A 17,522-nucleotide genomic window follows, 5' to 3' on the forward strand; every position below is an offset into this window, starting at 1 on the left:
GGGCGGAGAATGTACCAGATGTGCCTCTGGGCGGCCCCCAGATGTGTCCCTCCTCCCTCCCTCACCCGAACGCGTCGGATTGGCCAGGCTGCCTATCGCGCCCCAAGTTCTCTCGCCATTGGCTAGGACCGCCCCTGGAGCGGGCGCTGATTGGCTGTGACGCGCAGGGGTCCGGGCGAGGCCCAGTCGCGGCGCCGCCGCCGCTTCGGCCCCAGCCAGTTCATCGGGACACGCGATCGCTCCATGCAGTTCTGCGGGCCGGAGCTGCTGCGGCGCTAGAGAGCCGGGGAGGGGGCGCGGGGGCGAGGCCAGGACCGGGGCCATGGCGAGCGCCGCGGGCGGCGGGGAGGAGGAAGGCGGGGAGCGCGGGTGTCCGGGGCCCGACGAGCGTTCGGAGCCGGGACGCTGCCCCGAGGGGGAGGAAGCGGCGGCGGCAGCGGACGGCGGGGGCCGGCGCTGGGGAGCGCAGCACGCAGGAGCCCGCGAACTGGCCCAGCTCTACTCCCCAGGTAGGACAGACAGACTGACGGGCCCCTTCTCCGGCCCGGCGCGTGCATCCCGCCCCTGCCAGGATCCCTGACCTGGTCCGTCCCCCTTCCCCGTCTGCATTCCCATCCCCATCCCCATCCCCGCAAAGCGATCCTCCCCCCCAGCCTGCTCCTCTCCTGGGGTAGGGACGACAGCCCCAGCCTAGAACCTTCCCACCGCGGTATTCGCCCTTCGAGCCTTTCAGGGACCACCGAAAGATCCTCTTAGCCCTTGGCTTCTCCCAGCAGTAACCCTTAATTAAGGGGTTTTCTTGGGGGTAAGAAGAGAGGAGAAAATGATTGATGTCCTGGGCCTTCTAAAATCTGGCGGGACCTAGCATTAAATAACTGCAAGCCCTTACCCACCCTGGGATTCCCCAGCCCCAAAGAGGTTCAGGTGTTTTGTAACTTGTGTGATGAGAATCCAGTGCTTGTCCGCAGCATGGGAGGTGTATGTGGGAGAGACATTGTCTTTCTTCCCTGTCTCCAGGTGGGGCCTTTCTTGGTTTGTTCCCCTAAAGGCCTGAAGTTCAGCTTTTCCAAGATTCCAACCATCCCTCTTTCCCCTATGCCCAGTTTAGACAAGGGAGACCCCTCCCCACGCCCACCTCCAGTGGACTTGGGCCTCCTTCTAGCTCATGTGCTCTTTTTACATTCAGGGGACTCACAGATTCTACCCTTCTATCAAAGGGCAACATCAGCATCTCCAATGCCTCTAATTCAAATGCTTCAACTCTTATTCCTTAGGTCCTTTTACCTTTCTCCTTCAAGATCTTCCTACCTAGAGATTTCCAAAGCTTTGTCATCTTTGTGCTGGGGACCCTTTCTACTTCCTTCGTTAAGGGGATTACAGCCCTGTGTCCCCACGAACCCCCATCCTCTCCATTCTTTGGCCTTTGCTCTAGGCCTAACTCTTTTCCCTATTCAAAGCCCCTGGGGTTCTCTGGCTTTTCTCCCAGCAAATCTCAAGTGATAGAATTGTGATACCTAAATGAGGGGAGAAGGAAGTTGGCAGGGTGCTACTGGCATTTCACAGGCTAGATGATTGCATTCCTTCCCCTGGAGGATGATGGGGCTAGTGCTTTAATAAAGGCATCATGACATTTGGTCAGGTGGCCAAACAGTTCCTTCCCTATCATGCCCAAAGCTGAAACCTTCAGAGTTGCCACTGCAGTGAGACAATCCTTTGTTTGCAAAATGCCTTGTCATTTTTTTCCCCTCGTTGCTTCATCATCTAGATTAATTGGGCATCTGCTGTACATAAGAGGTCTGTGTTAGCTGTTGTGCAAAGCAGGGCCTCTACATGGGTTGGTATCAGCCCCCCCCCCGTTAATGGCACAGCTCCTCTTATTCAGCTTAGGAGCCCTGAGGCATGTCTGGACTGCCCCAAGTTCATAGGGTCACTCAGAGGTAGACTGATGCTGGTGTGCCCCTCCTCATTATTGTGGTTGTGGTGAAAATAAGTGCTTTGAAAACTGTAAATCTCTAGATATGCTAGGTGTTTTCTCCAAGCTCTGTGAGGCAAGGGCTGTGTCTTATCTCCTTCAATGCTCAGCACAGTGTTCTGGGTATAATGGTGCTTAGAATGAATGAATGAATGGTTGAATAAATGAGGTGAGAGCCCCCAGCTTTCTTTTGGACTGATCACTAACCTTTAGTTTTGAATAGTGGAAAGAGCACAGAATTGAAAGTCTGGAGACCCAGGTCCTAGGCCCAGCTTTGCTATTAACTAAATGAATGACCTTGGGCCAAGTCCTTTGTTCTTTCTGAGCTCAGTTTTCTTTATTAAAGAGAAGAATTTGGACTACGTACTATCTGAAGTCCCTTCTCTCAGGAACTATTCTATGATTCTATGATTATTGAGCCCTGACCTTCGGCCACCATTCTCCAGCCTAATTACAATACCTCCTTCCTCCTATATCTCTCCACCCTCACGGAATGCACACGTCCCTTTCCCCAGGGCAACACGCCGAACTCTGCACTTTGGCCATCTATCTGGTGACAGACCACTGTTCTCTCCACTTTAAATCCTACCTGAACTCTGACTTTTCTCTGACCCTCCTGAAGGGAAGCACCAATTTGTCTTCCTCCCCTCCTCACCCAACTTCCTGGTTACTGCATATCTTTTGCTTTGACTGCTACCCAAGTAGCTGGACATCTGATTTCATCGAGCACAGTGCCTAGTAAGGGCCCAACTCATAAAAAATGGCTCTGGTATGTTTGCGCAGCCCTCATCACCAGACCTGATGTCCCAGACTCCAGGGACCAAGATAAACTTGAGAGAAATCAGAGCGAGCAAGGCTAGGGCAGAACTAGAATGGAAAATGTGGTGTTAGTATTTGCTCCTGACTTCTGGTCTCTGGTTAGTCTGGTTTCTCAGAATTCTTTTTAGTAAGGTCTCCATCCTGATTGTGACTTTTTTCCTGACCTTGAGATTACTTTGTGGTTAGGCAGCCCTTGGGCCTGCAGATATTCCTATGGAACAGAGTAGGAGATGAGCTTTAAAATCCTATTTCCCCATTTCCTCTAGAGCACCTATTTTTGGCAGGGGTTGGAATAAAGGAGATCTATGACCCAGAATGCTGAAAGGCCTAAGGAAACACTTTGTAGTTTATCTTCCTGACACAAGCCAGTGTGGGTGATGAGCAAGCTAGATTACCCCTTATGCCCCTGGAAGACCTCTTTCTGCCACTAGCTTTCTGTTTGACTTTGGGCAAGTCAGTTTCCACGCTCTGGGCCTCCCTGTTCCCTATAAAATGAAGGATTGAACCAGAGAATCTATTTCTTTCTTTTTTTTTTTTTTTGCTTTTTGGTGAGGCAATTGGGGTTAAGTGGTATGCCCGGTGTCACACAGCTAGTGTCAAGTGGCTGAGGCCAGATTTGAACTCAGATCCTCCTGACTCCAAGGCTGGAGCTCTATTCAGTGCTCCACCTAGCTGCCCCAGCATTAATATTTTGCCACAGTCTGAGGTATGGACTGGGCAGGTCAGTATGGACAGGATTTTCATGACCATGCTAGGCATGGAACCAAGGGACCCCTTTCTGCACTGCCACTCTGTAAAGGCAGGGTGTTGGCTGGCAGCTGGCCCTTTGCTCCAACTCTCCAGGCAGCTAACAGGCTGGGAAAATCAGCTCTCCTGCCACACAGTATGGTGAGGACCCCAAGATCGTACCATAGGAGTCATGGAATCATAGTCAGGACCAGAAGGGATGATAGTAGAATGTTATGACAACTGTGGAAATCATCTCTTATAATCTTGATCTGAAAGGCTCAATTCAGTTATTACCTTCTACTTGAAGCCTTCCCTAAACCTTTCCCAACCCTCTTCCCTCTCCTCTCTCCCCCTCCCCTCCCAGTTAAGTGTTCACTCCCTCCTGAGTTGTTCAGTCAGCTTGACCTCTTGGGGTGGGGGTGGGTGTGCTGGAGGGAGGTTCCTTGGTAGACATACTGTGGTGGTTTGCCATTTCCTTCTCCAGCTCATTTTACAGATGAAGAAACTGAGGCAAACAGGGTTAAATGATTTGTCCAGAGGCACATAGCTAGTAAGTGCCTGAGACTGGATTTGAACTCAATCCTTCTGACTCCAGGCCCAACACTCTTTGCACTGTGCCACATAGCTGCCTGTATTATTTACCTGGTGCTATATTTATTCGAGGTCAGAGACTAATTCAATTTTGTTCTGTATCCTCAGCAGCTTTGAGGATATGGTGCTTTGCACATAGGCCCTCGCTTGTTGAAGCCACTCACTCATTTTTCAGAGGAGGAACTTCATTCAGCAATATCTTAAGAGGTTACCAAACATGCTAGGCTTTTGGTGAGGGTAAAGAAAGAAGGTGTGTAGCAAAGGGCTGGCTAGTTCTAGCCTGACCCCCTTTTTCCTAGGATCCCTAAAAGGTTAGTTCATTTCTGCCATAGAGATGGAGGGGATGGTCCTGGGCCTGACCTTTAAACTCAGACTTCTGTGTTAGTCCCAGGACTGCTCTGCTTTCCAGTCAGACGTTACCTACCCCTTGGGTGAATGGTAGAAGTTGGAGAATGTACGGAGTGGTGACTGTGTGCTTTATTTTTCTTCCCTAATGGGAGAATTTTCATAGGAGTAGGAGGGAAGCTCTTGATGACTTGCCTGGCTGGTGTTTCCTAGGTTAGAGTTTGTTTTGTGTTGTTTACACAAGTCTGACCCTGGGGTTCCCAGGTACCTCCTCTCCCCTCCTCCCTCTAAACATTGAAACCTCCATTGCTGTCAGGCCTAGATCTGTAAGTGCTTTGAGAGTGTTTGGCCACAGCAGGGATGAGAAACCTAGGTCTCAGCCTCTAGGGAGTGAATGAGTACCTTGGTTCCCTGTTTCACCTTGCTTTCCATCTTCCTGCAGTAGGCAGTTTCCCTATGACTGGACCCGAGGCCAGCCCAGCCCTCAGCTTCATGGGGATTTGAAACACTGACAGGAAGGAGCTTCCAGAGGAAATATGTTGGTGACTCATCTGAGTTTCTCCACTCCTTGGGACTGGGAGGGTTATATGTTTTTTGTTCAGTCACCAGGAGGGTAAAGCAGAGTCAGTGAAACAAAAGTGAAGCCTCTTGTCCCAAGGTGCTACTTCTATTGACCGCTGCAGGACTCTGCTGCAGGTAGATGGACCAGGTGATCTTGGAGGTCCCTTCCAACCCTGAAATTATGTGAGACAGCATGTTCTAGTAAAAGAGGATTGGTTTTGGAGTCAGGAGCTAGGTTTAATTCCCAGCCCTGCTAATTACTGCCTGTGTTCTTGGGCAATTAAACTTACCTCTCTGGACCTCAGTTTTCTCATCTGTTCAGTGAGGGAGTTGTACTGGATGAAGTCTAATATTTCTTCTAGTTCTAAATCAGATGATTTTCTGAATGACAAGTGAGTTGAGGCCAGGAAGGAGAGGGTATATTTTGATAGGGAGGACATCAGACCCAAAGCTCCTCTTCCCGCCTTGTTATGGTCAAACAGCTACTGCTTCTTCCTGCCACCTCTCTCGCTCAGTATGTCTCTGAAACTCAGTAGAACTGACAGAAATCAGCCCTTGTATCCATTTTCCCCACATCCTACACATCAGTTCCAGATTTCCTTTCTGTTGATTTATTCGATTTAAAACCAAGGTTTCTAGTTGCAAACAGGAACCAGAAAGGGAAAAGAACAGGTTGGCATTGCTCAGAACTGCTTTCTAAATGCCAAATAGCCCAGCCACTCCTCGGGAAATATTGGAAGTTGGGGTTTGGGGTGGGGGTGGACAAGTGAGAATCCTAAAGCTGCCTCTGTGTCTCAGAGACTGCTAGTCACCACCCACCTATTCAGGTCCCTGCATCCTACCTTCTGGTATTTCCAGCTCCATTTTTCAGACCGTGTCAATTTTCTTGTGACATGGATCCTGTTGTGTTGGGGAAAGTCAGCCAGGAGTCAGTCTTGTGTCTCTAGAGTCACAGAATGCCAGGGTTGGAAGGATCTAGAACATAGAGCTAAGAGAGGAGACAGTGACCTTCCAGCTGGTACATAACAGCTAGTACTAGAATCCAAGCCTCCCAACTCCCAGGCCAACACTGTTGCTTTAGCCACAGCTATTTTGTCCTGTTCTTGTATGTGTTCTCTCTCTCTCTCTCTCTCCCTCTCCCCCTCCCTCCTTGTCTTCTGGGCAGAGATTTGGGGTGTAAATAGGTCATTATTCTAGTTGTTCAGTTGTGTCTGAGTACATTTGGGGTTTTCTTGGTGAAGATGTTGGAGTGGTGTGCCTTCTCCAGCTCATTTTACAGAGGAAGAAACTGAGGCAAAGAGGAGTAAGTGACTTGCCTAGGGTCACAGCTAGCGAGTGTCCCTTCCTGACTCCAGGCCTGGCACTTCATACACTGCACCATTGAGCTGCCTCATTGTTATTGTACAAGAATATAGTTTTAGAAGAGCAGCATGGGAATTTAGAGGTCATTGAAGCTAACCACCCATTTTACAAAATAAGTTGAGACATAGTGAATGTGAGGCAGAACCAGGTCTAGAATCTGGATCCCCTGACTGCTGGTTGAGTTTCTTATCTCTCTCTCTCTGGTTTTTTTTTTTTTTTATTTGCTTAGGCAGTTGGGGTTAAGTGACTTGCCCAGGGTCACACAGCTAGTAAGTGTCAAGTGTTTGGTCTGAGGCCGGATTTGAACTCAGGTCCTCCTGACTTCAGGGCCAGTGCTCTATCCGCTGCGCCACCTCGCTGCCCCTTATCTCTTTTTTTCCACCAAACAACTGCAGGAGTATGTAGGAAGCCAGATTGGTAGAGAAGACTCCTTCTCCCCACCCACCCCTACCCCCAAAGGAGGCTCAGGCTTAACTATAGATGAGCCAGAGATTTCTTCAGATGGTTTTCCTCTTGGAGTCCATGTTCAGTATTATCAGCTTGAATCTTGCCCAGTTTCTGCACAGTCCCATATATCAATCCCCTGTGTCTCCTTCCTCTGATGACACTGATAAGCTGCCTGCAAATCAGTCCTTGTCACTCTCTGTTTCTGCGCTGCCTTCTCGGAAGGCAGTAGGGTGTAGTGAAAATAATATGGTATTTAAAATCATAGGATTTAGTTCTGCAGTTATTAGCTGCATGAAGCGTGTAGGGGGTGTTCAGGGAAGGCTCGAACCTCTGGTGTGAGGGCTTGCCAAGCCCTTTTCAGGGCCGCTCATCCACCTTTAAACCAACTCTCACCTGTGGCTCCAAAAAGCTATAGCATGGACAGCACCCACACCCTGGGTAAAATCATCTCAGCAGATGGGCTAGCCAGGTAGAGGGTAACCAATGGGTCTCAGAACCGTTGTTGAGTTAGGGGGATGTCTTCCCCAAGCACGTGAAGGAACCCACTTCTCCCTGTGGAATGGACATATGAGAAGAGTTTATTTCAATGACCATGAAAGCAGCTGAAGCAGGTGCTGTGGAGCACTTAGAGCTTGGTAAGACCTAGAGAACTCCAGGTCACCCACTGCATCCCAGACCATCGCCGGTTATCTTGACTTCTGTCTTGCCGCTGGACTTTGACTCTGGAAGAGAGAGTGAGGCCAACGACTCTGTGCAACTCTGCCTCAGATGGAGACATCACCTGTGATGCCTCATTGGTCCTCTTTCTAACAAAAGAGGAACATAACAACAGCTGCATGACCTTGGGTCTGTTTCCTCATCTCTAGAGTGAGGAGATGGAACTAGATATCTTTAAGATCTAGATCTCATGGGGGCAGCTAGGTGGCACAGTGGATAGAGCTCCATTCAGCCTTGGAGTCAGGAGGACCTGTGTTCAAATCCAGCCTCAGACATATAAAATTTACTAGCTGTGTGACCCTGGGCAAGTCACTTAACCCCAGCTGCCTCACCAAAACAAAAACAAGATCTAGATCTCATGATCCTTTGTGCCATTGTACTCAGTGTTCTGGTTATTCTAAGTCCCTGGAATAGTCTCCTGGTTCTTGAGTCTGTCAAGCTGCCATATTAGTGTTTCTGAGCTGCCTTCTCAGAATTTTCATGTCCTTCTGCAGTGGAAACATGAGCACTGATGAGCTTCTTGACCACCATTTGCCAAATTCTGCCATCATTGAGTATCCATCCCACTCTAGGCCTGAGTCTGATGAGTAATGAATGTTTGTCTCTTCCAGCCTCAACTTAATTACTTAGGAAATAGAAAAGGCTAGGGCTGTGATAAAGGTTAAGGAAAGAAACTCCTTAAAATTCTCCATAGTGACAAATGGAAGAAATGGAGAAACTGGAAGAAGGCAGAAGTGAGATAGAATGGAAGGAGCTACACAGCAGGAGCTGGGAGAGCTGGTCTCTGGCTAGAACTTTATTTCACCGCTCAAATGAGTGAGTGGGACTGGAATGATCTCTATGGTCCTGGCAGCTCTCCCAGCCTTTCTTCTGAGGTCCTTTCCAGCTCTGGAAAGGCATTCAGTAGCTCTGATCAGGTAGACTAAAGCGGGCAGGTGAGGAAGTAAGTCAAAGCGAAGTGTATAAGGGTGTCTAGATTTATGGGAATAGGAGGATAAGAGAGGGATCCTTGGGGAGGGGGGTTGTAGGTTAAGTCATAGGTAGGGCAAGGTATCAGGTAGAGGTAAAGTAGAGGAGTCAGGAAGGATAGGAAATTAGAGATATGCACAAACATAGAAACAAAGATCAGGAGTAGAATTTGTTAGGGAAAGTATATGTTTATATATGTATATATGTGTGTGTGCATATATGTATACATGTATGTATATATAAATATATCCACGCTTAATTGTAGGGGCGAGGGAGAAGGGAAAAACAACAAAGTAAAAACTTCCGCAGTAGAGAACAAAAGAACTTAAAAGGAAACGAAGAAAACATGGACAACTCTCAACACAATGTGTAGTATTTATTATATTGGCTTTCTTGAAATGGAAATTTATTGCTGTGTATTTTGAATCCCCTTGTATTCTGCTGTGCACATAACATATTTGTCTTTTATTTTCTATTTAAGTTGATATGTTTCTTTTTCGTTTCTTATTGTGTATTTATGTTTTAGTATTTTAGTCTAAAATAAAAAAAAAAAGAGGCTTAGAAGCCACTGAGTGATATAGTCATTAATTACTCTTCGGAGATCAGAGTGGAGACAGACCTCTGAGTTGGGGCAGGGTGGGGCTGGGCCTGGTTCGGGCCTTAGAGGGACAGTAGAACTTAAATAGGGAAGAGACCAGAAGAAGGCACTCCGTGCAGGAACACAGAGAAGACGGAAAGCCAATCAGTCTGTAGCAGGCACAGGTAGGGAAATAACGTTAAAAAGTGTTGTGGTCTAGTAGACCACTGGATTTCCATTCATAGACCCTGGGTTCAAATCTCTGTGACATAGGACAAGTTATTCCTTCTCTTCGGGACAGGGATCTTTTTCATTGCTTAACCTTCCAGGGCTGTTTTATGGGATAAATCCTTGAGAAAATGAGTTATAATCTTGGAAAGATACTTTGTTGGTAGCTGGCTATGAGCTTCTTATAGCTTGTTTTTAAATTAGAGTTGTTTGTATGAAGTGCCTTTGTATAATGAGAAGACCTCTGGGACTTTGAGTCATGAGACCTAGATTCAAATCCTAATCTTGATAGCTGTGTTACCCTGGGCAAGTCATTTCCCCTTCCTGATCCCCATTGGCGTCATCTGCAAAATAGAAATAATATTACCCCTCTCTAGCTTTCAAGATTGTTATGGGGACAATGCTTTGGGAATCTGAAACTTCTATAGAAATGTAAATTGTTTTTCCTGAATTATAAGTACCTTGAGGGCAGAATTTGTAGCTTGTTTATCCTTGTTTCCTTCACTATGCTTTGCATGTGGTAGATGATCAACAAGTGGTCTTTGTTCTTGGGGGTCATCTTATGAAAGGTCTTGAATTTAGTCTTTAGATTGTAGGCAGTGGGGGATAAGTTGGGGAGAGGAGGATAGTACAGGAATTAAGGTGTTTGTCCGGAATTGTCATGTGCAAAGTCCTCAGCTTTGTACATCCTGAGAATTTGTAAATGTTTGTTGACTTGATTTGTTTTCATTCTTCAAACACTCATGTTAATGAATGTCTAATATTACTGTCACTTCCCAATGATCTTTTCTCTCTATACTCCTGTCCCCCCAACACACACACACACACCTCAACAGCCACACCTCTGCTCAACCACCTGTCCTCTGAAAGGAGAGAAGCGTTTGTCCGAATCAGTCCTTTGGAGTCATCAGTCACAGGCATTGATCAAGTTATGATTTCTTTCAGTTCTGTTTCTCTTGACCTTATGTTGGTCATTGTCAAAATTATTCCTCTGGTTCTGCTTCCTTCATTGTGTTTCAGTTCATACAAGTTTTCCCTGAATCCTACACATTTTGTCATTTCTTACAGTCTTATATATTCTTATGTATTCTGTCTTATATACAGTCTTTTATACACACACAGAGAGACATACAAAGTCTTATATATTCTGCTGTGATCATATACCACAATTTGGCCAGTCACATCCATTCCCCAGTCAAAAAGTACCTACTTTGCTTCCAGTTGCTTACTACCACAAAAAGTGTTGCTATAAATAGTATTATATAGATAAGACTTTGCACTCTATCTTTGGTCTCCTTGAGGTATACTTTGAAGTGACTTCTCTACATCAAACAGTAAATATTGTTTACGGATTCTTCTAGTGTCCAACCCCTCATTGAGTAGAAGAGGGAACTGAGGCCCAGAGAAGAAAAGTGCCTTGTCCAAGGCCACATAGGTAATAAGTTACCTTACTAGGAAAAACTATGTGAAAGTGTGGTGTGAGATGGATTGTTTCAGCAAGACCTGTTAGGAATGTATCAAAGTGGTACGTGCAGTCATGAGGTGATGAGGGCCTGGACAAAGATGTTGGTAGTGGGACAGGAAAGAAGGGACAGGTGGAGTAACATTAAAGAAAGCTCTACAGGACTTGGTTATTGATTGGATATGAGAACAGTAGGAGAAGTAAAAAAAAGTTGCCATTCACTTTTTCAGTTCAACAGACATGTATTATGTGCAAGAACAAGTGGAAAATTATGGTACAATTAACAGAAAAAGTCCAAAAAGGGAGTTATTTTTAAGGGGCGTATGCATGAGTTTGAGGTCCTGGTGGGATGACTAGGCAGAGATATCCAGTAGGCATTTAGAGATAGAGTAATAGAAGTCAGGTCAGCAGTCAACTCTGTGGATATAGATTTGGGAGTCACTGTCCTGGAGGTAGCAGTAGTTAAATTAGTGAGATGAGTGATCTGAGGGAGACAAAGCCAATGTAGAAGGGTCAATGACTGAGCCTTGGGAGCTGTCTGCATCTAGGACAAGAGGATGCACTATCATGGAAGACAGGAGAAAGGCTGGAGCTTCAAGAAACCAGGGATGGTCGTAGTGTTTGTTGTAGGCAGATCTAGGTAAATGTGACCTGAGCAAAATGCCTTTGGATGTGATCATTGGGACCTGCTTTCTAGAGAGAAACTAGTTTCAGAAAAGTGGACTTCATAAGAGCATAGTATTTATAGCTGGAAGGACCTGAGAGATGTCTAGTCCAATGCTTTCATTTTGCATTTGGAGAAAGTAAAACCTAGAAAAAGAGAAATGACTTGCCCAAGGTCACATGAATAACACATAGCAGATGAAGGATTTATACCCAGGGCCTCTGGCTCCAAATTCAGTGCTCTTTTTACTGTCCTACACTGATTGCTCCTGAAAGCCAGACTGTAAAGGGTTAAGGTATAAGATAAGAAAGCAGAAACAGTGAGTATGGACTTCTCTTTTTAGAAGCTTCGTGACTGGGCTGTCCAGTGTCCTTTACATTGAGAAGAAATAATGCTCATAACAGCTCCTTAACTCTTTAAAATTTATAAAAAATAATACTTTATCAGAGCCCTCTGACATAAGGAGTGACCTGTTAGTAACCCCACTTTTCAAATGCAGAAACTGAGGCTCAGAAAGTGACTTGCCCAAGGGAAGCTTGGCACACAGCTGGCAAATATCAGAGCCAGGCTTCAAACCTAGGCCTGCTAACCAAGTCCAGTGTTCTTTTTTTTCTTTTGGGTCAGGGTGGGAAGAGCAATGATTTCTGTCTTTGTCTGACCTCTCCATGGGAACATCCAGTTCTTTTCCAGCCTCCAGGAGCTACAGTGCACCCTGCCCAGCTCCTAGCAGACAAAGCCTTCCAAAAGTCCTCCCTTGGACAGATATAGGGGATAACCAAAACCCTGAGGGGGAGTGGATACTGGCTGAGCTCCCATCCATCAGTCATCCCTAGCTTAGACCTGTGTCTCTAACAGGAGTGCTTCAACCCGGCATAGTACAGTACCCGATTCAACAGCCTCTCTTCCTCTGTGCCCCCCACAGGCAAGCGGCTCCAGGAATGGTGCTGCGTGATCCTCTGCTTCTCCCTCATCACCTTCAATCTGTGCCATCTCCTGCGGCTTGCCAGCCTGGAGCACACACATCTGGTGCTGCTGGGAATATGTGAGTGTATGAACAAATGAAGACTTTTCTGTGACCTGAGCAGGGGGAGAGGGGAAGGGAGGTGTCTGTGTGGCTTCAATCTGTGTGCGGTGTGTACCTCTAAAACTGTATCCTGGATCACGTAATGCTGACCCCTGGGGAAAAGTGGCCAGGGGAGGGGGCAGAGAAGCAAGCTTATGGAAAGGCAAGGTGGAGTGGTAAACAGAACACTGGATTTGTCATGTATCCTTTCAGTGACTCTTGTCCCTGCTACAAACTGTGATCCTAGACAAATCAGTGCATATCTTTGAGCGCTCTCTCTCTCTCTCTCCCTCCCTCCCTCCCTCTCTCCCTCTCTCCCTCTCTCTCTCTCTCTCTCTCTCTCTCTCTCTCTCTCTCTCTCTCTCTCTCTCTCTCTTTCTCTCTTTCTCTCTCAGAGAGAGATTGCATACATTGATCTCTAAGGATCCTTGTTCTAGTGATGATTTATATAATATGGTTTGCGCGGCACTTTTTTAAATCGTGTAATGTGATCAAGCAAAAGGCTCATGGCCTTGTGCCATTATAGGAGCCAAGAAGCTAAGATCTTTATCTAGATAAGAAAGATTAAGGAAACTGTCCTGGGTATCTTTCTTTCTCTACTATTTGATTAATTTTAGTCTCAGGTTATTTATGAATTTAGACTTTTCCCCCTTATAAATCAAAATCCTCTTTTAAATTCAAGATGTCTTGGGTGGGGGTGAGGCGAAGAGGTAGGATCTGGTAGTTTTTGGCATCTAGCACCGAACATCTGGAGGGGAACCAGGCTAGAATTCAGGCCTGGAAGTCTGAGGATGAGGAGGGTCAAATTCCTAGTTTTAATATGTATTTATTGATTGGAAAAGAGTTGTCAGTGTAGTATAGAGGAAAGAGCACTGAATTCAGAGTCTAAGGACCTGGGTTCAAATTTCTTCTACCTTACAACTTCAAACAAATCACTTCACTTTAGTGGCCTCGAAGGTTCCTTCCAGCTTTCAATCCTGTGAGCATTCTTTTAGGAAGATCTGTCTTGCACGTGGCATAGAGTGAATCAGAGTGAAAAAAAGACCTTTGGAAGGCTTTTGCAGTTGTCCATGTATGTGGTAATGAGGGCCCAGACAAGGGTCGTGATAATGGGTTGGAAAGGAAGGGAGAAATATGGAGTCATTAGAGAAGAATTAGCAGGACTTGGTCGGGCCTGAGGGAGCCCAGAAACTGGCATGGCATAGTAGAAGAGTGAGCCCTGAATTGGGAAAGAGGAAGGCTTTAGATCACATCCTGTTTTTTTCCATTAACTTGGTGTCCTTGGACTCGTCACTTTTTTCTCAGCTTCAGTCTGTCGAGTGAAGAAATTGGACCAGCTGAATTCAAAGATCTGAGAGTTCTGATATTTTATGATTCTATGAGCTTCTTCCCCAAAGGGGAGAAGACTGGAACTCGCTGGCTAACTCTGCCCAGCTGTAACCTCCAGGCATGCGTTTCCTCCTACCTCCCATAGAGGCCATGCAGGGCCTTTAATGCATCCTTTTTACAACTCTGAGGCTTACTATCTGTAGGCCTTTTATGCTAAACCACTTCCTGCTTCCCTCTCTTCTTTTGAGGGGCATGATGGGACCGCTGGTGCGTTTAGACTCACTTTATTTATTTATTGCATGGGTGCTGTGTCGAAACAGCCTAGGTGAGGATGAGACATTTGGTGTGGGGCTGAGAGGAGATTGTTTACTCTTTAACTCTACATTGGTCTGGTTGAGTTTATGACCTGAGGTCTTAGATAACTTGATCAAGGTTCTGTCTGTCTTGTTCGGTGGTCCCTGTAAAACAGGAATTGGGGTTGTCGGAGTCCTGCAAAAAGACTTCTCTCATTCCGATAAGCCACTGGGTAGCAGCTGATAGGCAGGAATTTCCAACCTGAGTTTAGGAAGTTACCTCAGTGTAGTTTAGTAGAAAAGAGCATTGGATTTAGAAGACCAAGTTTCAAGTTCTGGCCCTGCTATTTACTATTACTGTATTATATTAAGGAAGCCAGTTAATTTCTCTGGGCCTCATTTTCCTTCTCTTTCAAGTGAGGAGGTTCTATTAGATTCCATCTAATATCTATTAATTATTTTGAAAGTATTTCCTATTTATTCTGTATATTAAAAAAAGGATGCTTCAATCTATACACAAGAGTTCATCAGTTCTTTCTCTAGAGGGAGATAGCATTTTTTGTCATGGCACCTTTGGAATTGTATTGGTTTATTGTTTTGATCAGAGTAGCTAAGTCTTTCCCAGTTGATCATTGTTACATTACTGCTGTTACTATGTACAATGTTCTCCTGCTCACTTCACTTTACATTAGTTCATGTAAGTCTTCCCAGGTTTTTCTGACACCATTCCTCTCATCTTTCTTATAGCACAATAGTATTCTATCACAATCATGCCCCTTAATTTGTTCAACCATTCCCCAATTGATGGGCATCCCCTCAATTTCCTATTCTTTGCCACCATAAAAAAAGCTGCTATAAATATTTTTGTACTAATTTTGACTTTTAAAGAGGTTCAAAAGACATAGTTTCTGGGTAATTTAATCATTTTATTATTAAGGCCAGCGGGTTATTAATAAAAGAATGGCCGTTTACTAGACCAAAAATGATTGTAAGGATGGACTCACAATAAACAATGTCCTTCTTTGTTCTGGAAGAGGTTGTGTGGTTGTGGTTTGTCCATTCTTTTTTTTTTCTGCTTTTTGGTGAGGTGATCTCGGTTAAGTGACTTGCCCAAGGTCACACAGCTAGTAAGTGTTAAGTGTCTGAGGCTGGATTTAAACTCAGGTCCTCCTGACTCCAAGACCAGAGTTCTATTCACTGTGCCACCTAGCTGCCCTGTTTGTCCTTCATTCTTGAAGAAGACCAGGAGGTCAGGAAGATGACATGACTTGGCAATTGAATTGGATTTGAGGGACAGCAGAGTTGTGCAAAGTCATCAGCCTCACTTTCTCCTCCTGAGCTATTTGGGTCCAGTGACTCGACATTGATCAGGGCGACTGGATATGGCCCTGGATGCAGTGGGAGACTTTTTAAGTCTTTAAGTCTTGGCCTTTTTTAAGCCAGGGTCTTTAAATTCTCACTTTAAGTAAGGCAATGTCCATTAAGCCTTTTTAAGAATTGAGTCTCAAGATGGCCCCTTTAATTTAAAAAAAAAAAAAAAAACAAAAACAAAACTGGGAAGGGAAGACCCTCAGGGTTTCTGGCCAAAACAGAAACAAGTGTTATTTACATTCGTTCTGAGCCAGTCAGGGCCCAAACAATGACCAAGTAGGGTCAGTGAGAGCCAGAGTGATTTGGGGTTAAGGCTGGTCTTTAAGAGGAAAAAAAATTTTTAGAGATTAAAATTTACATTCCCTTGGGCACAGCACCAGCAGGTAAGGGTGTAATACCTTATGTAGACAGAAGGAAGGGGAAGGAAGAAAGGAAGGCAGACACAGACAGATATGTTGCCCAACTGGACAGTTCCAGTATGGTCCCCAGTGGGCAGTCAATCCCGTTTCTGCTCACAGAGATTGCTGTTTGTCCATCGTTCTCAAAGAGGACAACAAGAAGGTGATGCCATGACATGCAAGTTAATGGGTCCTGAATGGGCTTTGCCTCAGTCAAACTGAGTCAAACCTTACCTTGAAAAAGGTCAAGGTGCCCCACTGCATCCTGGGCCATCTCCAGTTGTGCTGATCTGTCTTGACCACTGGACTCAGATGGCTCCAGAGGACAAAGTGAAGCTGGTGGCTTTGCATAGCCCTTCCTCACTTAAATCAAATTCAGTTTATATACCCTTAGAAAACAGTAGGTGGTCATTAAGGGGCTGAGAGAGTGATCCTTGCACAGAAAAACTATCTTTACGCAGTCCACCTGAAGTCCAGCTCAAAAAGGACAAAAGGATCTGGCTCCATCTAAGCTTGAGTAGAACACAATGAGTTTCCCACACCCTGGATTAAATTCCTTGAAAGGTTGGGTAGGTCAGTAGGATCTGACTGACTGAGAGCCAGGGAAAGTCAATGCAATCTCATTATCAGTAATTTCCTTCAAGAAAACAGAACTTTTTAAAATTAGGAATTTAGAAAGAGGGGAGACCTCTGAATCTCCCCAAGATATTGGTTATTAATATAATTTCTCTCAATAGAAGTCCTTTTCTTTTTCCTTTGATCTCTTTGGGATACAGACCTAGTGTTGCTGTGTCAAAGGATATGCATTGTTTTATAGCCCTTTGGGCATAGTTCCAAGCTATATATACCAAAATGGTATATAGCTTGCTTTGCATATATTTGTTTAAATGTTGTCTCTCCGTTTATATTATAAGCTTCTCTAGGGCAGGGACTGTCTTTTGCCTCTTTTCATACCCCCAAGTGCTTAGTGTAATGCCCAGCACATAGTAGGTACTTAATAAATATTTATTGAATTGAATTAAATCTATTCTAGCTCTAATTTTTATCATCCATGACCATCCGTCACTGTCTCTGGTCTTTGTGGGCTTGGTACTCTTATGCATTAAAGATTCCAAAGAAGCACCTGGAGGGAAGGTGTTTTCAGCCTTAACATGTCTAAACACCTCTGTAGGTGGCCTTGAACTGGCCCAGCAGCCTTTGCTCCCCTGGTTGACAGCAGAGGATGGGCAGTGGGAATGCTCAGGGCTGCCTCAAGCAGTTGCCTGGGGACTTCTGGATTCTTATTCCTGAGCTGACTATTGAGAGCCTATCTTTGTATGGGAGAAGTCAAAGACAAATGAGGGAACTGACACAACCCTGTACCTTTGGCTCCTTTCTGGAGTGGCTTCCCAAAGTCGTCATAATGGGTTAGTGACTGGGAACATACACGTTCCTGAGAGTGGCTTTCTGGCTACTGGCAGCCCTGGCACCTAGGTCTCTTTGAAAGCATAGACAACACTAGCATGGCTTAGTTGTTTAAAAAAAAAAACTGGTCTTAGAGTCAGAAGATAGGTTCAAGTCACAGCCATCTGCTGCGTGTGTGTGTGTGTGTGTGTGTGTGTGTGTGTGTGTGTGTGTGTGTGTGT

General features: G+C 45.5%; 1 protein-coding gene across 1 annotated transcript in view; it reads left to right on the top strand.

Moving 5' to 3' along the window:
• Positions 1-322: 322 nt before the first annotated feature.
• LOC114035135 (transmembrane protein 189-like) overlaps positions 323-17,522 on the top strand; it is a 40,567-nt gene continuing 23,367 nt past the window's right edge. Inside the window, exons 1-2 of the mRNA XM_027851128.1 lie at positions 323-509; positions 12,366-12,485. Of these exons, the coding sequence (XP_027706929.1) occupies positions 323-509; positions 12,366-12,485 (307 nt within the window). The remainder of the gene's footprint in view (positions 510-12,365; positions 12,486-17,522) is intronic.

Source organism: Vombatus ursinus, unplaced genomic scaffold (genome assembly GCF_900497805.2).
Source record: "Vombatus ursinus unplaced genomic scaffold, bare-nosed wombat genome assembly UNPS02000580.1, whole genome shotgun sequence".
In the NCBI taxonomy this organism is placed as follows: Eukaryota; Metazoa; Chordata; class Mammalia; order Diprotodontia; family Vombatidae; genus Vombatus; species Vombatus ursinus.